This window comes from Rhineura floridana, chromosome 1 (genome assembly GCF_030035675.1).
Source record: "Rhineura floridana isolate rRhiFlo1 chromosome 1, rRhiFlo1.hap2, whole genome shotgun sequence".
Taxonomy (NCBI): Eukaryota; Metazoa; Chordata; class Lepidosauria; order Squamata; family Rhineuridae; genus Rhineura; species Rhineura floridana.
Genome location: NC_084480.1, coordinates 263,219,535 through 263,236,394, shown reverse-complemented (window position 1 = coordinate 263,236,394; position 16,860 = coordinate 263,219,535). Strand labels below are relative to the sequence as shown.

The 16,860-nt window shown below is 40.2% G+C and overlaps 1 protein-coding gene across 13 annotated transcripts in view; it reads right to left on the bottom strand.

The window, feature by feature from the left end:
- Positions 1–16,860, bottom strand: part of CHD7 (chromodomain helicase DNA binding protein 7) — a 270,130-nt gene that overhangs the window by 15,021 nt on the left and 238,249 nt on the right. For 12 of the 13 annotated variants that reach the window (XM_061599721.1, XM_061599686.1, XM_061599694.1 and 9 more), the window contains 11 exons: positions 16,310–16,399; positions 15,786–15,889; positions 14,400–14,529; positions 14,023–14,095; positions 13,468–13,519; positions 12,444–12,672; positions 12,089–12,297; positions 10,825–11,508; positions 9,755–9,915; positions 3,247–3,474; positions 24–467 (listed from right to left, as the gene is read on the bottom strand). In XM_061599721.1, the coding sequence (XP_061455705.1) occupies positions 24–467; positions 3,247–3,474; positions 9,755–9,915; positions 10,825–11,508; positions 12,089–12,297; positions 12,444–12,672; positions 13,468–13,519; positions 14,023–14,095; positions 14,400–14,529; positions 15,786–15,889; positions 16,310–16,399 (2,404 nt within the window). The remainder of the gene's footprint in view (positions 1–23; positions 468–3,246; positions 3,475–9,754; positions 9,916–10,824; positions 11,509–12,088; positions 12,298–12,443; positions 12,673–13,467; positions 13,520–14,022; positions 14,096–14,399; positions 14,530–15,785; positions 15,890–16,309; positions 16,400–16,860) is intronic. The other variant, XM_061599738.1, reaches the window with a different exon arrangement.

Below are 16,860 nucleotides of genomic sequence, written 5' to 3'. Positions count from 1 at the left end.
GCCAAAGAAAAGTGTTCTCTTACTGTTGTCAATAATGCTTGCTTGTTGCTCATAAATAACAGATCAAGCCCTTCTACATTTTTCCTTCTTCCTCTCCTCCTTTTCATGGGTGGTTCTACATCAATTAAAGAACCATTTAGTAGATGCCTTGTGGGTGTGCGTGAAAGACCTGCTTGTAGCAACTCCATCTGAGTTTTAAAGGCATCAGACACTGGTGTGGAAACATTAGGTAACAGAAACTTTGAAGGAACAGCTGAAAAAGTTGAGGTAGAACTTGTTGCCTCTCGTGAGGCCTTTGATAAGTCTACAATTTTTTCTTGTCCATTTTCTGAGACAACCTGTGACTCTCGCAACTGCGCAACCATTTCCATCAGATTTCGCCTCTTCGCTGCCCTTTCAGCCTCAATTTCAATCTTTCTTCTCCTCCTCCTCCGCTGGCGTGGAATTGATAAATTGAGTGCATCTTCCTAATGAAAAATTAACATATCATTATGAGCAATGAAATAACCTTTTTTTTGTATGTTTTTAATTTTCAATACATTTTAAAATGTTGGGAAAAGTTTAGATATGATAGCACGAATCCAAATAGTTAAATATTGGCAGATTGACTAGTTCTAAGTAGGGACAGTTACAGATTTCACCCTAATGAAGAATGTGACATAAAACCTATTTTGTATCTTCATATTCACTAATAGGCAAAAAAAACCCTTGCGGTTTAAGAACGTACCTATAGCCCACAGCTATTTCTATCAAACTTTAAAAAGCAGGGAAACTGGGCAGCTATAGTGAATGCGCCAGGGGAGCAGGAGACCTGAACTCCTCTCTGAGATATTGTACTGCCCTACAAAGTTGTCAAAATGCAAACACAATTTGGGTTGGTCTTTCACAGCCAAATCAACTTCCTGTGTAGCTTGAAAGAATTTGGTAACATGTGCCTCTGGGCATATGGTGAGTGGTGGTGAGTGGTATCTTTATTGGGCTTCTTACTTTGCTTCTTTCCTGTGTTACTATTGTTTCTACAGAGAATCTAACCTAGCAAGTTATATTGCTTTCGTTATTCATCCTAAAATCTGTGTCAAATTTATTTTTATTAATTTCAACGTCTTTTTATTGGTCAATGTCATATGATGGTGAAGACAGCCTTTTGTGTTTCAAACTGGAGGTTATGTTCTATTTCTATTTTGGGTGCATTAACAGTTGAATCTGAAACGGCAGTTTGATGTAAAATCAGATAGATTACAGTATGTTGCTACTTGAGCACTGACTTCAGCTGTTAGAAAAAACAAACTGGGCCTGCCCAAGATGCATGTGTTCAGCCTGCTATGCTTAAACCACTTCACTTAAGGAAAGGTGGGCATGGTCAATTAAAAACAGAGCACACCTAGAAATCTGCTAGAATATATTTCACCTCCCACTGTTTTATCTTGTGCAACCTGAGATACTCCTCATGTCTACTGGAGACTATTCTGCAGAATAGTCAGTGCCATTATTCCACAATTGTTTTTGGAGTTTTCTCTTTTTTGCAAAGTGTTGCTGTACTTCACATATTCACAGAAACAGAAGCAAAAGAAAATGATTTACTATTGGAAACTTCATTAAAATTACAAAGTACATCAAACATATTTAAAGTGACTATCTGAGCTATATCTTAATATTGTTGCTTCCTCCCTGGTAAAACGAGATCAGCACAGCACATGTCATGTTTCTGTTATTTGGGCTGATTGCAGGTGTTGCCACCACATCATATGCTCAGAGGCACGTTACCAAATTCTTCCAAGCTACAAAAGAGGATGGGAGGAGGGAGACAGGTTTGATCATTTGCATGCTTATTGAGTTCAGTGGGATTTACTCTTGTGCAATCATGCTTAGGATTGGTGAAACTGACCAGGGGGGAAGAAAGGCTGGAGTGGACAGGGGAGGAGAAAGAAGAGGGAAAGGGAGGAGGAAGGGAGAGGGGATGGCAGGTTTGATCGTTTGCATACTTATTGAGTTCAGTGGGATTTGCTCCCATGCAATCATGCTTAGAATAGGTAAAACTGACCATGTAGGTGTAGGAGGGGGAGGGGATAGGAGAGAGAAGAAGACAAAGGAGGAGGAGGAGGGAAGGGCACATTTGATCATTTGCATGCTTTTTGAGTTCAGTGGGATTTACTCCTGTGCAATCATGCTCAGGATAGGCGAAACTGACTTGGGGAAGGGCAGGCACTGGGCAGAGGGAAAGCCCCTTTCCTTTCCAAAAGGAAAACACTGTGGACAGTATCATTGTTTTTCAGGGTTTTCCCCACCTTTTTATTCTACAGCAGACACATGTAGTTTTCCACCCAAGTTTAAACCAAAGCTGTCACTGGCCACATCCACACCAGACCTTTATTCCACTTTAGACAGTCATGGCTTCTCCCAAAGAATCCTGGGAATTGTAGTTAGTGAAGGGTGCTGAGAGTTGCTAGGAGACGCCCTATTCCCCTCACAGAGCTACACTCCCCAGAAGGCTACTGGATCTCTGTCAGACTCTCAGCACCCTTCACAAACTATACTTCCCAGGATTCTTTGGGGAAAACCAGGATTGTCTAAAGTGTAATAAAGGTCTGGTGTGGGTATGGCCCCGATTAGCCAAGCCAAGCAGCAGTGAGACTAGCTTTTAGAACACTGACAGCTGGTTCTTGCTGAGCATACCTGATGTTATAATAGACTTCAATGTGAAATTTCTTAAATTAATTAAAAATCAGCCAGGCATTTTTTTAAACTGCAGATGATGAAGATCAGAGTATGGGTCAAGATCAGTAGTACGACTACATGTACTCTGTGAACATGACTTATTTTTAATTAATTTAAACAAATGGGGGTCTGGATTTTTACAGTTTGAACAAATTTTTACACTTTGAACTTTCAATTCTCTCTGACTGTTGTGTGCATTGCAATGAAAACTTACAGGGTTGTTAAGCAAGCATTTCTGAGTTCAGGACGGTAAGTTTTGTAAGGTTTTGTTTTGAAATGAGCTTATGGGAAGCATCAGAATTGTATGAGGGGTATTTTCAATTTAACATTGCAGAATGCAAAAAATTCATGGTGGCTATAGTATAGTCACTCGTGGCTGTATAATAATTTGTTTTTATGTTTCTCAGAGGTTGAGTGATTTTAAAGCTGGGTGATTTTTCTGATGCTGTTTTGACCCTGTTATTTCTATAGAGATAAAGGTGTTTTTAAAGCAATAAAACCATGTTTATGAGTCTCTCATACAAAACATACCTTGGATAACTGAGGAGAGACTGTTATATCTTCATTGCAACTGATGTTGGCTTGACCAACCATGGAGAGCTCTGCAAAACTCCTTTTTTGTAGAGGGCTGTCCACAGCTGTTGGTGTATACCCAGGTATAAGACCCTGGAAATCAAACATCTGGCGTCTATTTACTGGCCACTTCCCTTTCAACACTGCTTCACAGATGTTGTCTAATCGGTTGATCATTACTCGATCCTGCAGAAAGGAAAACACATAATGAACTCATGTGAAAGTAACCATTTAAGCTGAGTCAGACCATGCACTATTACAGGCTTCACTGCTTGATAAAACTACAGCTGAATTCCAGAGTAGAAATTATATTCCATTACCTTGAAATCATGTTTAATGCAAACGGATTGAGAAGAGCAGGCACCTGTCATTTAAACTTAAAGGGAATTTTGAGCAACATGAGTCTTTTACAGCCAAAATTCACAAACCACCTGACACACATTTTCTAAGCTCTCACTATTGTTCCTGTACTAAAACTAAACATTAGTTAAACCAGTAACTGTTACAATTCTTGTAACTCAACATCTTTGCCTTGGGTATGTTGGAGCCAACAGGCTGCATGCATCTGCAATTTTGTCCCAGGAAGTGATTCCTCATTAGTGTCACTATTAATAAAGTTCAATGTTATGAAACGGGCACCAACCTAGGGACATCTAATAAATGTCAATTTTCATTCCACACCCATTATCACTTCAGGTTCCACTGAAGCATGTACATTAAAAAAAAACTAATTACAGTTAAGGCCTCTTGGAATATAGGCAAATACAAAATGTATGCTACTACACAGAGGAGAGGGCTCTGAAGCCTAGTCAGATAATTTTCAAAATAAGGGTTTTCAAAAATAAAATAAAACACCACTAGTTAATATTGATGCATCACTTCATTTTCTGGGGAAACACCCTCCCTGGAAATATTTGCTTGGCATCCATTCTTTTACCATTAGGTGCAACAATATTTTATTCTCCTGAGTTTTTGGTTAATGACAACATAAATGTGTTATGTTTGCTGCTGCTTAGATTGCCTATTGTTTTATTAACTGTTTTATATTGTTGTGTTATACTGATTTGTTTACATTGTCCTACAGCAATTGTAAATCACCTTGAATTAATCTTGTGGAATCATGATATAAACATATTATTATGCACACATACACCCAATCAACTTTTGAAAATTAGCTATTGATTACTAAACAGAATCAACCTTCAGTTACCAAAACATTGTAAAAGCCACTAGCAGATCTCAGCAGCTGCAGCCAGCTGCTTGCTTGCCCCAGAAATAAGTCTGTAACAGCAAGGGTGATTTCCCCCTCTGTAAACCAGATGGCCCTGTTATGGTGATTAGGAAGCTTAAGACTATTACTACTTTTTTCCTCTTTAGCGCTCTTGGAAACCAAGACCTGTATATAGAGCTAATATAATATCATTGCTACACTTTTGTCCATTAAACCAGTTTTTTGAATTGTTACAAAAATAAAAGTGATAGGATAACCTTTCTCTAGTAGAGACAATTACAATTATAATCTGTCTGGGGGAAATGGTTGAGCCCATGTGGGCCCACAAGGGAACAGCTCTCAAATTTTAGTTCATATCCTTATATGTTCTCTTAAGTGTTAGCGTGCCTTTTTAATTTCCTATTTAAAGAGGTTTTTTTAAATAATCCAAGTCCTATCCTTTTCTGTATGTTAATTTGAACTATTTTTTAAAGGGTGGGTAACACTGGGTCACATCCAATGTTCTCTGTCCACTAGTGCAAGGGCTCTTGCACCAACTGACAGGTGAGTTAACGCGTAACACAGGAATCCAACGCAACAGTTACGCTTGTGGAAACTTGTTGCACAACAGACTGTGCAATCTATTGTGCAACAAAATTACCCGGAAGCTGCTAATGCGTTCTCTTGTGCAACATCATTTCTCTGGCACCAAACATTTTCCTAGCAGAACAAGTATACTAAGTGACTTTAACTTAGTGCTAAGTGGCTGCAACCTCTAGGCTGTATTGTCAGTGTTCTTCAAGATTTTTGAACTTGGCTTCAGCCTTTATTTTCTGCCACTTACCCCCCCCCCCATATACGCAGGATCCAAAGAGCAGCATGCAGAACTCAAAGGATATCACTTCCTTCAACTGCTTCTGCCAAAATCTGTTCTCGAAATTTGGAAAAATTGCTGATTCTGAATGGCTTGCCTCTCAATGAGTCGTCACAAGGCAGCTACTGTTTCTTCTTTTGCGCTAGGACATGTGAGGGGAATCCTCTTTAACTCAAGAGCACCATTCTCTCAAGGGAAATGGGCTGGAATCATAGAATAGTAGAGTAGGAAGGGGCCTAAAAAGGCCATTGAGTCCAACCCCCTGCTCAATGCAGGAATTCAGCTTAAAGCATACCTGACAGGTGGCTGTCCAGCTGCCTACTGAAGGCCTCCGGTTTTGGGGAGCCCACCTCCTCCTCAGATAATTGGTTCCATTGTTGTTCTGCTATAACAGTTAGGACGTTTCTCCTTATGTTCAGCTGAAATCTGGCTTCCAGCAACCTGAGCTTGTTATTCTGTGTCCTGCACTCTGATGATTGAGAAGAGATTCTGGCCTTCCTCTGCGTGACAACCTTCCAAGTACTTGTAGAGTGCTCTCTTATTTCCCCTCAGTCTTCTCCTCTCAAGGCCAAACATACCTGGTTCTTTCAGTTTCTCCTCATAGAGCTTTGTTTCCAGTCCCCTGATCAACCTTGTTGCCTTCCTCTGAACCTGTTCCAGTTTGTCTGCATTCTTCTTAAAGAGCAGTGTCCAAAACCGGACACAGTAAGATGAGGCCTTATCAGTGCCAAATAGAGGGGAACTAGTACTTTATGCAATTTGGAAACAATACTTCTGTTAATGCAGCCTAATATAGTATTTGCCTTTTTTGCAGCCATTTTGCACTGTTGGCTCATATTCAGTTTGTAATTAACAGCAATTCCAAGATCCTTCTTGCATGTAGTTTTGTCGAGCCAAGTATCCTCCATCTTATAGCTGTGCATTTGGTTTCTTTTTCCTAGGTTCAGAACTTTACCCTTATCTCTGTTAAATTTCATTCCGTTGTTTTCAGCCCAGTGCTCCAGCCTATCAAGTTCCCTTTGAATTGTCTTTCCATCTTCCAGGGTATTTAGCTAACCCTCCCAATTGTGTGTCACCTGCAAATCTGATAAGCATTCCCTGCACCTTCTCATCCAAGTCATTAATAAAAATGTTGAAGAGCACTGGGCCCAGGACTGAGCCCTGTGGTACCCCACTCGTTACCTCTCCCCAGTTTGAGAAGGAACCATTGAGAACGATCCTGTAGCCAACTGTGGATCCACCTGATAGTTGTTCCATCCAGCCCACATTTAGTTAGCTTGCTAGTCTGAATATCATAGGGCACTTTGGCAAAAGGTTTGCTGAAGTCAAGATACATTATGTCCACAGCATCCCCACAGTCTACCAGGGAGGTTAAATGTAAATGTACTGACAGGATTTGTTCTTGACAAATCCATGTTGGCTTCTAGTAATCACTGCCTTGTTTTTAAGGTGCTTACAGACCGACCGCTTTATAATCTGCTCCAGAATTTTCCCAAGGACTAATGTCAGGCGAGCTGGTCTGTAGTTCCTAGGTTCCTCCTTTCTGGAGATAGGGACATCATTAGCTCTCCTCCAGTCATCCGGCACTTCACCCATCCTTCATGAGTGATTCAGAGAGTTCTTCAGCCTGTTCCTTCATAACTCTAGGATACAGTTCACCAAGCCCTGGAAATTTGAACTCGTTCAAAGTAGTTAGGTATTCCTTGACCATTTGTCTATCATTCTCAAGCTGTAATCCTGCCCCTTCAATTTGTACTTCACATTTGTCAGGAGGTTCAAATACTCTCTTTTGGGAAAAGATTGAGCCAAAGCAGGAATCAAGCACTTCTGCCTTTTCTTTGTCATCTGTTATCATTTTGTCATCTTCTTTGAGTAGCTGTACCACCATTTTTCTGTGTTTTACTCTGCATATACTTGAAGAAAGCTTTGTTGTTGCTTTTAACATCCCCCGCTGACATCTGCTCATTAGCCTTCCTGATGCCGTCCTTGCAATTCTGTGCTATCTGTCTGGACTCTTCCCTTGGGGCCTGGCCTTCCACTTCCTATGTGTGTCCTTTTTTGTTTTCAGGTCATCTCCACGTTTCCATAAAGCCACATTGGCTTCCTCTGCTGTCTTCCCCCTTTTTTCTTGTTCGGATTGTTTGCCATAGTGCCTTTAGAAAATGGAAATTTTCCTTACCGTGAATTTCTATTTGTAGATAGGGCTGGAGGACATTCCTGATTAGGGATGGCTCCTCCTACTGGTCATGACTGGCAAGGTCTGGAAACTGCTTAGTCTCCCCTCTGGTGGGAGGAGTCATCCCACCCTCCAGACTGAGCTGGCAGAGCAAGAACTCCTCAACCCCATCAACACCAACCATGCAGACGTTTATTAAGCAGACACTTGTACAAAGTAGTAACGAGGAAAAAGTAATAACCATAGACCAAAACAGACAACTGGAGAAACACTTCACACAAAATGAGATACACACAGTACTAGACATTGTATGAAAATGTAAGGCGCTAACAGAATGCCTCAAGCCTCCAACCCCTCGCTCCAGAAGGCTGTAGCAGAGGAAGGAGAGGTGGGTGGAATGTCCTCCAGCCCTATCTATAAATAGAAATTCACGGTAAGGAAAATTTCCTGATTAGGGATATAACTGAGCAATATCCACATCCCCAGGGTGGGCTTCCTCTGTGTGAAACTAGTGATTTAACACCTTCTGGAACGCCTTGCTACCAAACACAGCGTTGGCTGGGGAATAGGAATCTATTTTATAATATCTGATGAGGGTGTGTGGAGAGGCCCACATGTCTCCCTACAGATGTCCATGGTTGGGAAACCGCCCTTGCCTGATGCAGAAGGCAGCCACCCTTCTAACCGAATGTGCTGTGATACCCGCTGCAGGGTCCTTACCCGATGCCTAATGGTCCTAAGTTATGGCTGTCCTTAACCAGCGAGAGATGAAAGAGGTAAAAGAAAGTTCTGAGCAGAGAGAAGAAAAGACTCAACCTTCACAGGCCGCAGGCAGGGCCGGTCTGGAGGATGGGATGACTCCTCCCCCTGGGGAGGAGATTAAGAAGTTTCTAGACCCTGCCTGTCATGACCAGTAGGAGGAGCCATCCCTAATCAGGAACATCCTCCAGCCCTATCTAGCAAATTTCCTTTTTTTAGAAACTCCCACCGATCTTGGACTCCTTTTCTCATTAGGGTGGCTTGCCATGGAATCTTACTTATGAATTCCAGGGTATGTGTATGGCTACCCAGCTTTTGCTTCCTTTAAAATCAAGAACTCAAGTATAACATGTCACTTCCTCCCAGAGTTCCCATAACTGCCACTTCATCCACTAAGTCATCTCTACTGGTTAGAATCCAGTAAAGAACAGGTGATCCTCTAGTTCTTTCCTCCACTTTCTGCAGGAGAAAGTTATCAGCAACACAAATCAGGAATTTCTTGGAAGAGCTATGTTTGAAACAATTTGCCTCCCAACAGATATCAGGGTAATTGATGTCTCCCATTACTACTGTATCATGCCTCCTTGAAACACTGGCAATTTGCTTTTCAAACATTTCATCATCATTTTAGGAGGAAGAGTGGGATAGAAATTTAAATCATCATCATCATCATCTCCTTGGTTGTGTGGTCTGTAGTAGACTCCAACCACCATGTTCCTTTTATTCCTTGCCCCATTTATTTTAATCCAGATGTTCTCGATGGGGTTAGTGGTTGGTGGGTGGGATCAAAGCCAAAGTAGGCAGGACATTCTATTTACATCCATCCACCCACCCACTCTCTCCATTCACACACATTCATACAAACCCCATTCACACAATCATTTGAAGCTCCTACTATATATGTTCTCTCTCCTCTTCAAGGCATGGCAATACATCTTTTTAAAAAGCCTTAAACCCACTTGCCATGCCCTGGAGGGATTTTCCAGGGCTCGCAGCACATAGGGAGGGAAGAGTTCCAGCTGCCACCCCCCTCCCCAAATATCCCCATCATACCATAATTTGGCTTGCGAGTCCCAAGATCCATGGGCTGCATCTAGCCCATAGGTTCCCCAAACCTATACTAGGGGCAAAGGAAAGGCATCCACACAGGCAGCAACAAAGGAAGGCTTGGAATAGGCAAAGGCACTTTGTCTTCCACTACTGCTACTATGCTAGAAAGGCTGGTATGGCCATAGCAGGCCACCCAGTTGCAGCTTAGCCACTGATGGTCAAGCTGGCAATCCTTCACACAAGCCTTGAGGGTCTCTCATGCCCCCTGAAAGGCACTCCTGCCCCATAGTTTGAGAAAACTACATTGTATATTAAATAAGGCATTAAATACATCACTTTTCAGATGGGATCGTTTTTCAGTAGGCAGATGGTAGAAATTGTTCTATGTTGGACCAACCTTAGGCCAAAAAGAAAAAGCGAAAGTTCTTTCATGAAGGAGCTGGGCTACCGATGGATCTCCATCTTCCATATAAAATCCGTCACGTGTTTCATCCCTTGCGGTGCTCAGGGATGCATTGCTTTCTTCATCAAAATTCTTACCCTGAGAAATTGTTCCTGCTGAGAAATATTAATCACTAAGAACTACTCACAGAAGTAAACCAGTCATGATTACTATATTTTACAGTGTCATTGTAGTGTTGATCTGAAAAACAAAGTCTTTATGGGGACATTATAGGTGTTGTCTATTCACTCATGAGGATACTATATTCTTTTGCCTTACTGAGGTGAAGATGCAAAAAAGCAGCAATTGAATTGGTGGTGAATTTGCAAATAAAAGAAGTAGACTTTAGTATCCTATTTTTTTCTGTGATTGTACATTAATTTTCTTAGATGTTCTATGACTATAGTGTTTGGAACAGACCATCATATCTTTTTGCTCTTTTTTTAAAATGATAATATTGGTTTTTCAGTCAACTCAGGATTGCCTATCAGTTGAGATGTAAGGCAGTTCTGTTTTTAAAAAAATGTTTATACTGCACTGTAGAGGAACCTGGTATGTTAGAAAACAGTGGTTTTGAAATGGTATTCTGGATAACCCTTTTCCTCTACTACAGATCTTCTCATGCAGTATGTAGCTATAGGCAAAGGCTGAGTGTTCAAGAGTGCAGTAGGTTCTCACAGAGCAAAAATGAGACTAAAACAAATCTAGCCAGGGCTCTTAGAATGTGCTCCAGAACCTTCTGCCATTGCACAAGGTTTGCCAGCCTGATGCAGAGATTTCTTGACAGATATGTCAATGTGGACTTCTCTGAAATCAGCCAGTTAAAAGAAAAAAGAAAAAATCCTACTGAATTCAAGCAATCCTAAAAAAGGAATACTTAAAGGATTAAGTAAGATAATCAAATTAAAGGTGAATTTCTTTTCTTTTGAACTCAAAAAAAGGTCTGATGGAAAAACTGCATAGATATAGCTTACCCAATGTAGTCAATATTACACTAAATTAATTCATATTTTCTTCCCAATTACCTTCAGGTTGGGAGGACTCTTCTGACTTGTCATCATCATCAAGTTTCTCTTCTTCATCATCTTCTGAACCTTTCTCAGAAATAGATTTTGGGTCTACATCTGTATTCAATTCTATGTCCTTTATTTCACATTTAACAGAACCAGGCTCAGCCTCAGCATCAAAATCCTCATCACTTTTTACAACAACATCTGTTGTTTCTTCCTCCTCTTTACTATCCGACTGTTCTTTGGCAGATGTTTTCTCAGGTCCTTCCAGTTTAACTTCAGCTTGTTCTGTAGACTTTTCATCATGTGCTGGTGTGGATGGGATAATAGAGGCTGTCTGACTACAGCAAACCCCCAATGGGTTTAACAAAGATACTGTATTTAGATTACCTCCACCCCTGTTTTGAGCAAAGTTCTTGTGAGAATCAAGAAAGGAAAGTTCAGGGTCATTCAGGATATGGTAATCTGTCCTGCTGACTCCATGTTTAGCAGCACCAATTAGTAAATCTTTGTCATGTTTGCCACACTCCCACCACTCTGGCAGATCCAAGCTTGGCTGGCACAGTTTTAATTTCTCCACCAACTGTGGGTGATGGAGAACCTGCTCTCGAACTTTCCGCAAGAGCTCTATGCGATACAAAGTTCGAGAAGCACGTTCCTCAGTTATTGGTTCAATTATAGTGGAAAGATCAGGGACTTCTGTAGGAAAAGAGACAGATAAGTGGATATTAAGAAATTACCACAATTTACTATGTAAAATTAGTACATTTTAATATGTAAAAAGATAATCTAAAGCAGTCTTTACTTAAAAACAGCTTATCAAAGCCCTGTTTTGAAAAACATTTGAGGTACTTACTATGGTTGCATAATAAGATATCAAATTAACCCCTCAAACCAGATAAATTCAACAAGAAAAGAGCCTGAAAAACAGCTGCCCCTTGCATTTACTTAAGGTACAAATGGCCCATGGGCTGGTGGGGAGAGATGCAGCAGAAAAGGTAGTGGAAGGCACTACTGCAGTGTTAGTCATCTGTGAGTGAATATGAAAGGCATGTCAATAGCGTGTATGAGTAGCACATTCTATCTATTTATCCACATATATATATTTTCTGCAGGGTCACTACATTTGACTAGAGTGACTGGTGTGTATATGTGACTTGGAAAGAGTGAGAACATGTGAAGGGGGAAAGGAACACAGAAGACGTACTTGCATCTCTACTTGAACTTGTCTCTGCTTTAACTTAATAAATGCTAGAGTCATGGCTATCAGTGAACCTACCATCATCTGGCTTGGATGGCATTCGGCACACCCGCCTGCACATAGATACAAAACAACTGAAGTACTTCTCCAAACTTTCATCAGATTTCTTATCAAGTCTGGCAAAGGCTCTGAACTGGTTCCAATCAAACTGTTGCTTTATAGGGTCAAAAATAACCCCAAACGTAGACACAACACGGTAAAAATCTGCTTCCTCTCTTCTTGTCCATCTGGAAAAAGCAAGAGATTAGCATGTCAGGACACTTTGAAGGGTTTTTTTACACCCCAATTTGATATTAGATACCAGGTTCTATTTCAAAGAAAATTAGTTGTATTGGAAGCAGATTCTAAGAGAATGAAGCCCAAAGAAACTTACTTTTGACGTTTTTCTGTTATTATAGCTTCTCTTTCAGCTTCTAGTGCTCTCACTTCTTCACGAGGTCGCCGTCGGCGTCGGTCAGTCTTCATTAGTGCCTCTTGCCTCATTTGTTGCCTTTTATAGCTACGCTGATAGGCAGTAATGAGGCGACGCAAGCGGGTAGTCAGGGTTGAAGTGTTAGGCCAGTAGAGTTGGCCAAAATCAGCATTGCTTTCACTGAGTTTGCCTAGAGAATATTAACAAAGCTAATATTAGCCATTCATAATTAAAGACAAATACTAATTTGCGATATATGAAAAGCACATCAAGTTTAAAAACCCACAGTGCAAATATGTAACACCAAAAAAGCTCTCTTAAGACAAATTCTCAAATATCTTGAACATTACTATCATGAACAACATATTCAGACGTCTGCGTCGGAATTGCTTTTTAATATTTTTTATAACTTTTTTTAAAAAACAGATGTTTTTAAAGCTTTTTAAAAATGTTTTGTTTTAATATGTTTTTAATGATTGTTTTGTTTTAATATATTTTAAAGTCTGTTTTTATGATGTGTAAAGTGTTTTTGGTGCTTTTGTTTGCCACCCTGGGCTCCTACTGGGAAAAACGACATGATATAAATCTAATGAATAAATAAATAAATAATAGTGAAGCAACATCCAATTATATTAGAGAGTCTAGACAAAATGGACAACCAAAATATACGTGTGAGTTCGTGTGATTTTGTATATAGACATTTCCTATCATGTCAAATGCACTTACTCATTTAAGCTTCTCTCTAAAATGGTTATAGCTTGGGCTTTGCCTCTACATAACACTATATAACTAAAATGAACAAAGCATATACAATGTAAAAAAATGTATGTAAGTGACAAAATTATTACCAGAAACATACAAAAACAGCAAAATTACATTTATCAAATTTCATATATCTTAAACTACAAGGTCCCTGGTATACTACTATCAACATTAGACAATATGTGCATTACTAACATCTCTCCCCCCCCTTTCCTATGCTTACTTGTGTGGAGCTCTATGGATTCTTCCTTGTCAGAAGGAGAGTTTGCAAATTCCTTTGGAAAAAAGAGAGTTAGTTCAGCATTTGTATTTTCATTAATCTATCTTTAAGGAAGACCAGGGTTCAAATCCCCACACAGCCATGGAGCGCACTGGGTGACCTTGGGCCAGTCACTGCCTCTCAGTCTCATGAAAACCCTATTCATAGGGTCGCCGCCGTAAGTCAGAATCGACTTGAAGGCAGTACGTACACACACACACACACACACACACACACACACACACACACACACACACACACACACACACACACACACACACACACACACACACACACACACACACACACACACACACACACACACACACACACACACACACACACACACACACACACACACACACACACACACACACACACACACACACACACACACACACACACACACACACACACACACACACACGATAATACATATAATGTATTAATATTTTAAATATATGTTATTCAAATATCACAAATTAATAAAATTATATATTAGTACGTCAAGACCCTTACATCAATTTCATCCTTGAATGGAGTCCTGGTTGGTTTATATTCTGGATCTTCATCTTCTCTATCAAAATCACCTCTACATGAAATACAAGATGGGGAAAAACACACACTTATCAGAGCTAAAGCACAAATCCCTCCCAAAGCTTATTATCCAGTATCGTGACTGTTAGTGCTAAATGACCACAAAAGCTAACAATGTCTTACACATCTATTAAAATGGATCCCAAACTTATTTTTTGTTTAACGACTTCACCATAAATAATAGCTTGAAGCACTGTTACAAGAAAGAGAATCCTGAAATACGATGCAATGGGTGAAGCCAGGCCAGTATATATGATAATGTTGTAAAGTTTATTAAATTTTTATAATGTCCTTCTTACCCATCACCACCATCTGTTAATATATCTGTCCCTCTCTGTTCAGCAGCTATGGCCTTGGCATCAGGCATACCAACACGTTCCAGGAAACACAGAGTAGAGTCTGCTCTCATTGAATTGTACTTCTCGTAGCCTGCACCCACACAGAAAACACACCAAGCACCCACAAGTATAAACAAAATGGCTCTGTTAGAATGATACTTATATACTGATGCAAAATAACACATTTCTATTTTTTTTCATTGCAGACAAGAATGTGTCAAGATACACTCTACTGACAAAATAAGAGACATTAAGGATTCCAGGAAGTGCGAACTGGATGAGAAATGCTGAAAAATTGAGCAATACCCATGGTCATGATGTACATCAAGCTTCTTATGAGTTACCCTTTGACCTCTAGAGTTAACTTCCCCCAACTCACCTTCCTTTCAATGGTAATGGCCCTACTGAAAATGGCACTTATGGTTGGAAATGCACACATAGGCAAATACATAAGGCCAGCAAATCTGTCTTACTTGGTTTAGGGTGATGCACGTCAGGAAGATGACATTGTTCTCTCCATGGTTTTCAAACTACTGTTTGCTTTTTCTTACTACCCAAGTTGACTAGATGGAAAATGGCAGAACCAACAGTGCACAGCAAGAAAACTATTTTTAGGCTAGACTTACCTCAGCTGAGCCCACAAAACTGAGCTGCTGTACATAGGCAGAACAGCACAATTCAATTAGGATCTGTACTACAGCACACTGTCCTTAACTGCTGTACAGCCTCAAGCCAAACTGTAATCATGAAAGGTTTTATAAGCCATCATTCTCCCCTTTAGTCAGGCTGGGCTGCTGAGAATACCTCTGCAACCTCCAGAGAATTGGGATTATAATCAGGAATTGTTCACTGTATATATCATGCCAGCTCTGCATCCCCAGCCTTTCAAAGTTAACAAGGCTGCATCCCACTCAAGGGAGCCGGGAGTTCTCAGCACTGACATTTGTGAAATATTGCTTGGAACAAAGCCCAGGAGGCACTTGTACAGATTAATAGCAGAGGTTAAGCCCACCGTCCACTTTGACACTGGCTGGCAGAGTTAGCAAGTAAAACAGTGCTGGAAGCAGAGTTTATGGAGATCTATAATAATACTTGGCTATTATTTAAACAAATATGGTTTTGTGTTATTTACAGCCACGGAAGTAATGTTTTCTCCTGAAATGTTCTGCAAACATTTAAAAACAGCATCTGATATTTACAACTCAAATAGATTTTTTTCTATGCAGAAGGAAAAAAGGAGAGAAGCCAACAATTCTTTGGAACTACACTTGTTAATATTGTGACTGAATATTGGTATACACAGAAAGCTTTACCAAGGAGTTCTGTCCAAAGTGAGACATAACTTACCATGCTTGAACACTCCAATTAAAAGGGATTTATCTGCTTCCTTGTCCCACCAGTCTGTAGGAACTTCAGCATGAAATGGCTCAGGAATCCAAATATCAACCTCACTATAAAAAGAATTACACATTTGGAAATACTTTTGAAGGTTAGGTATCACATCTAAAAACACTCATGGTAAGTGTTAGAAGGGCAAATGTACATAATTAAGATTACACAAGAAATTAAGATACACGAATAAAACCAACAACAGCTATAAACAATAGAATTGTTAATATTATTAAAGCACTTTCCCCCTTTTAAAATATATGTATTTTTAAAAAAATTGACCTTATCAAAGCAGGTAACACTGAATTGTTTCCTCACCATGAAATGAAAAATCCCCATTACCCACCTTTAAATTCACCCTCACCAACTACTCAAAGCATGGAAAGATAAAATGCCTTGAACAGATTTACAAGTGCTAAATCTTTAAATTTCTCTGGTTACAGTGTGCATAAAGCAACAAATAACCCTGAATTTGCACTAACCTTAAGTCAGCACCCTCTAAGATCTTGTCAGCTTGGTCCCCTATAACTTCTTGCCTCAGATAGTACAACATGCGGACACGCAGCAGGACCCTGGAGAGGAAAACAGAGAGGGGAAAAAGTTCTTAACTTCAGGACTGTTTGCCAACAGTGGCTTTTGGCAGCTGCTGCTGTTCATCCATCATCCTGCCAAGGCTGATTAGCCATGCTGTATGGTAGGCTTGAAGCGTGACAGATGGTGGCACATAATCACCTCTGTGTGGTGCTTTCTGCTGGCTTCCAACAGGCCTGCCTGGCAACCGCTTAGACTGCACAGAGAGGGATCGAGCTCAGTCCAACCCAGGCACATTTCATTTAGTTCTACCTAGTGCAGCTTGTGAAGTTTAGACACGTACTCTACCACTGCCTCTGAAGTATTGAAGCAAGTTTGTAAACAACTGAGCAGATGGCTTTCAGTAACTGTTCTGCTTCATTATCTCATAAAATTTCCTCAGCTGCTGCCTTAATACCATTTTTGGAAGCACATCAGAAGTTGTAGGAATAAACGAGATATA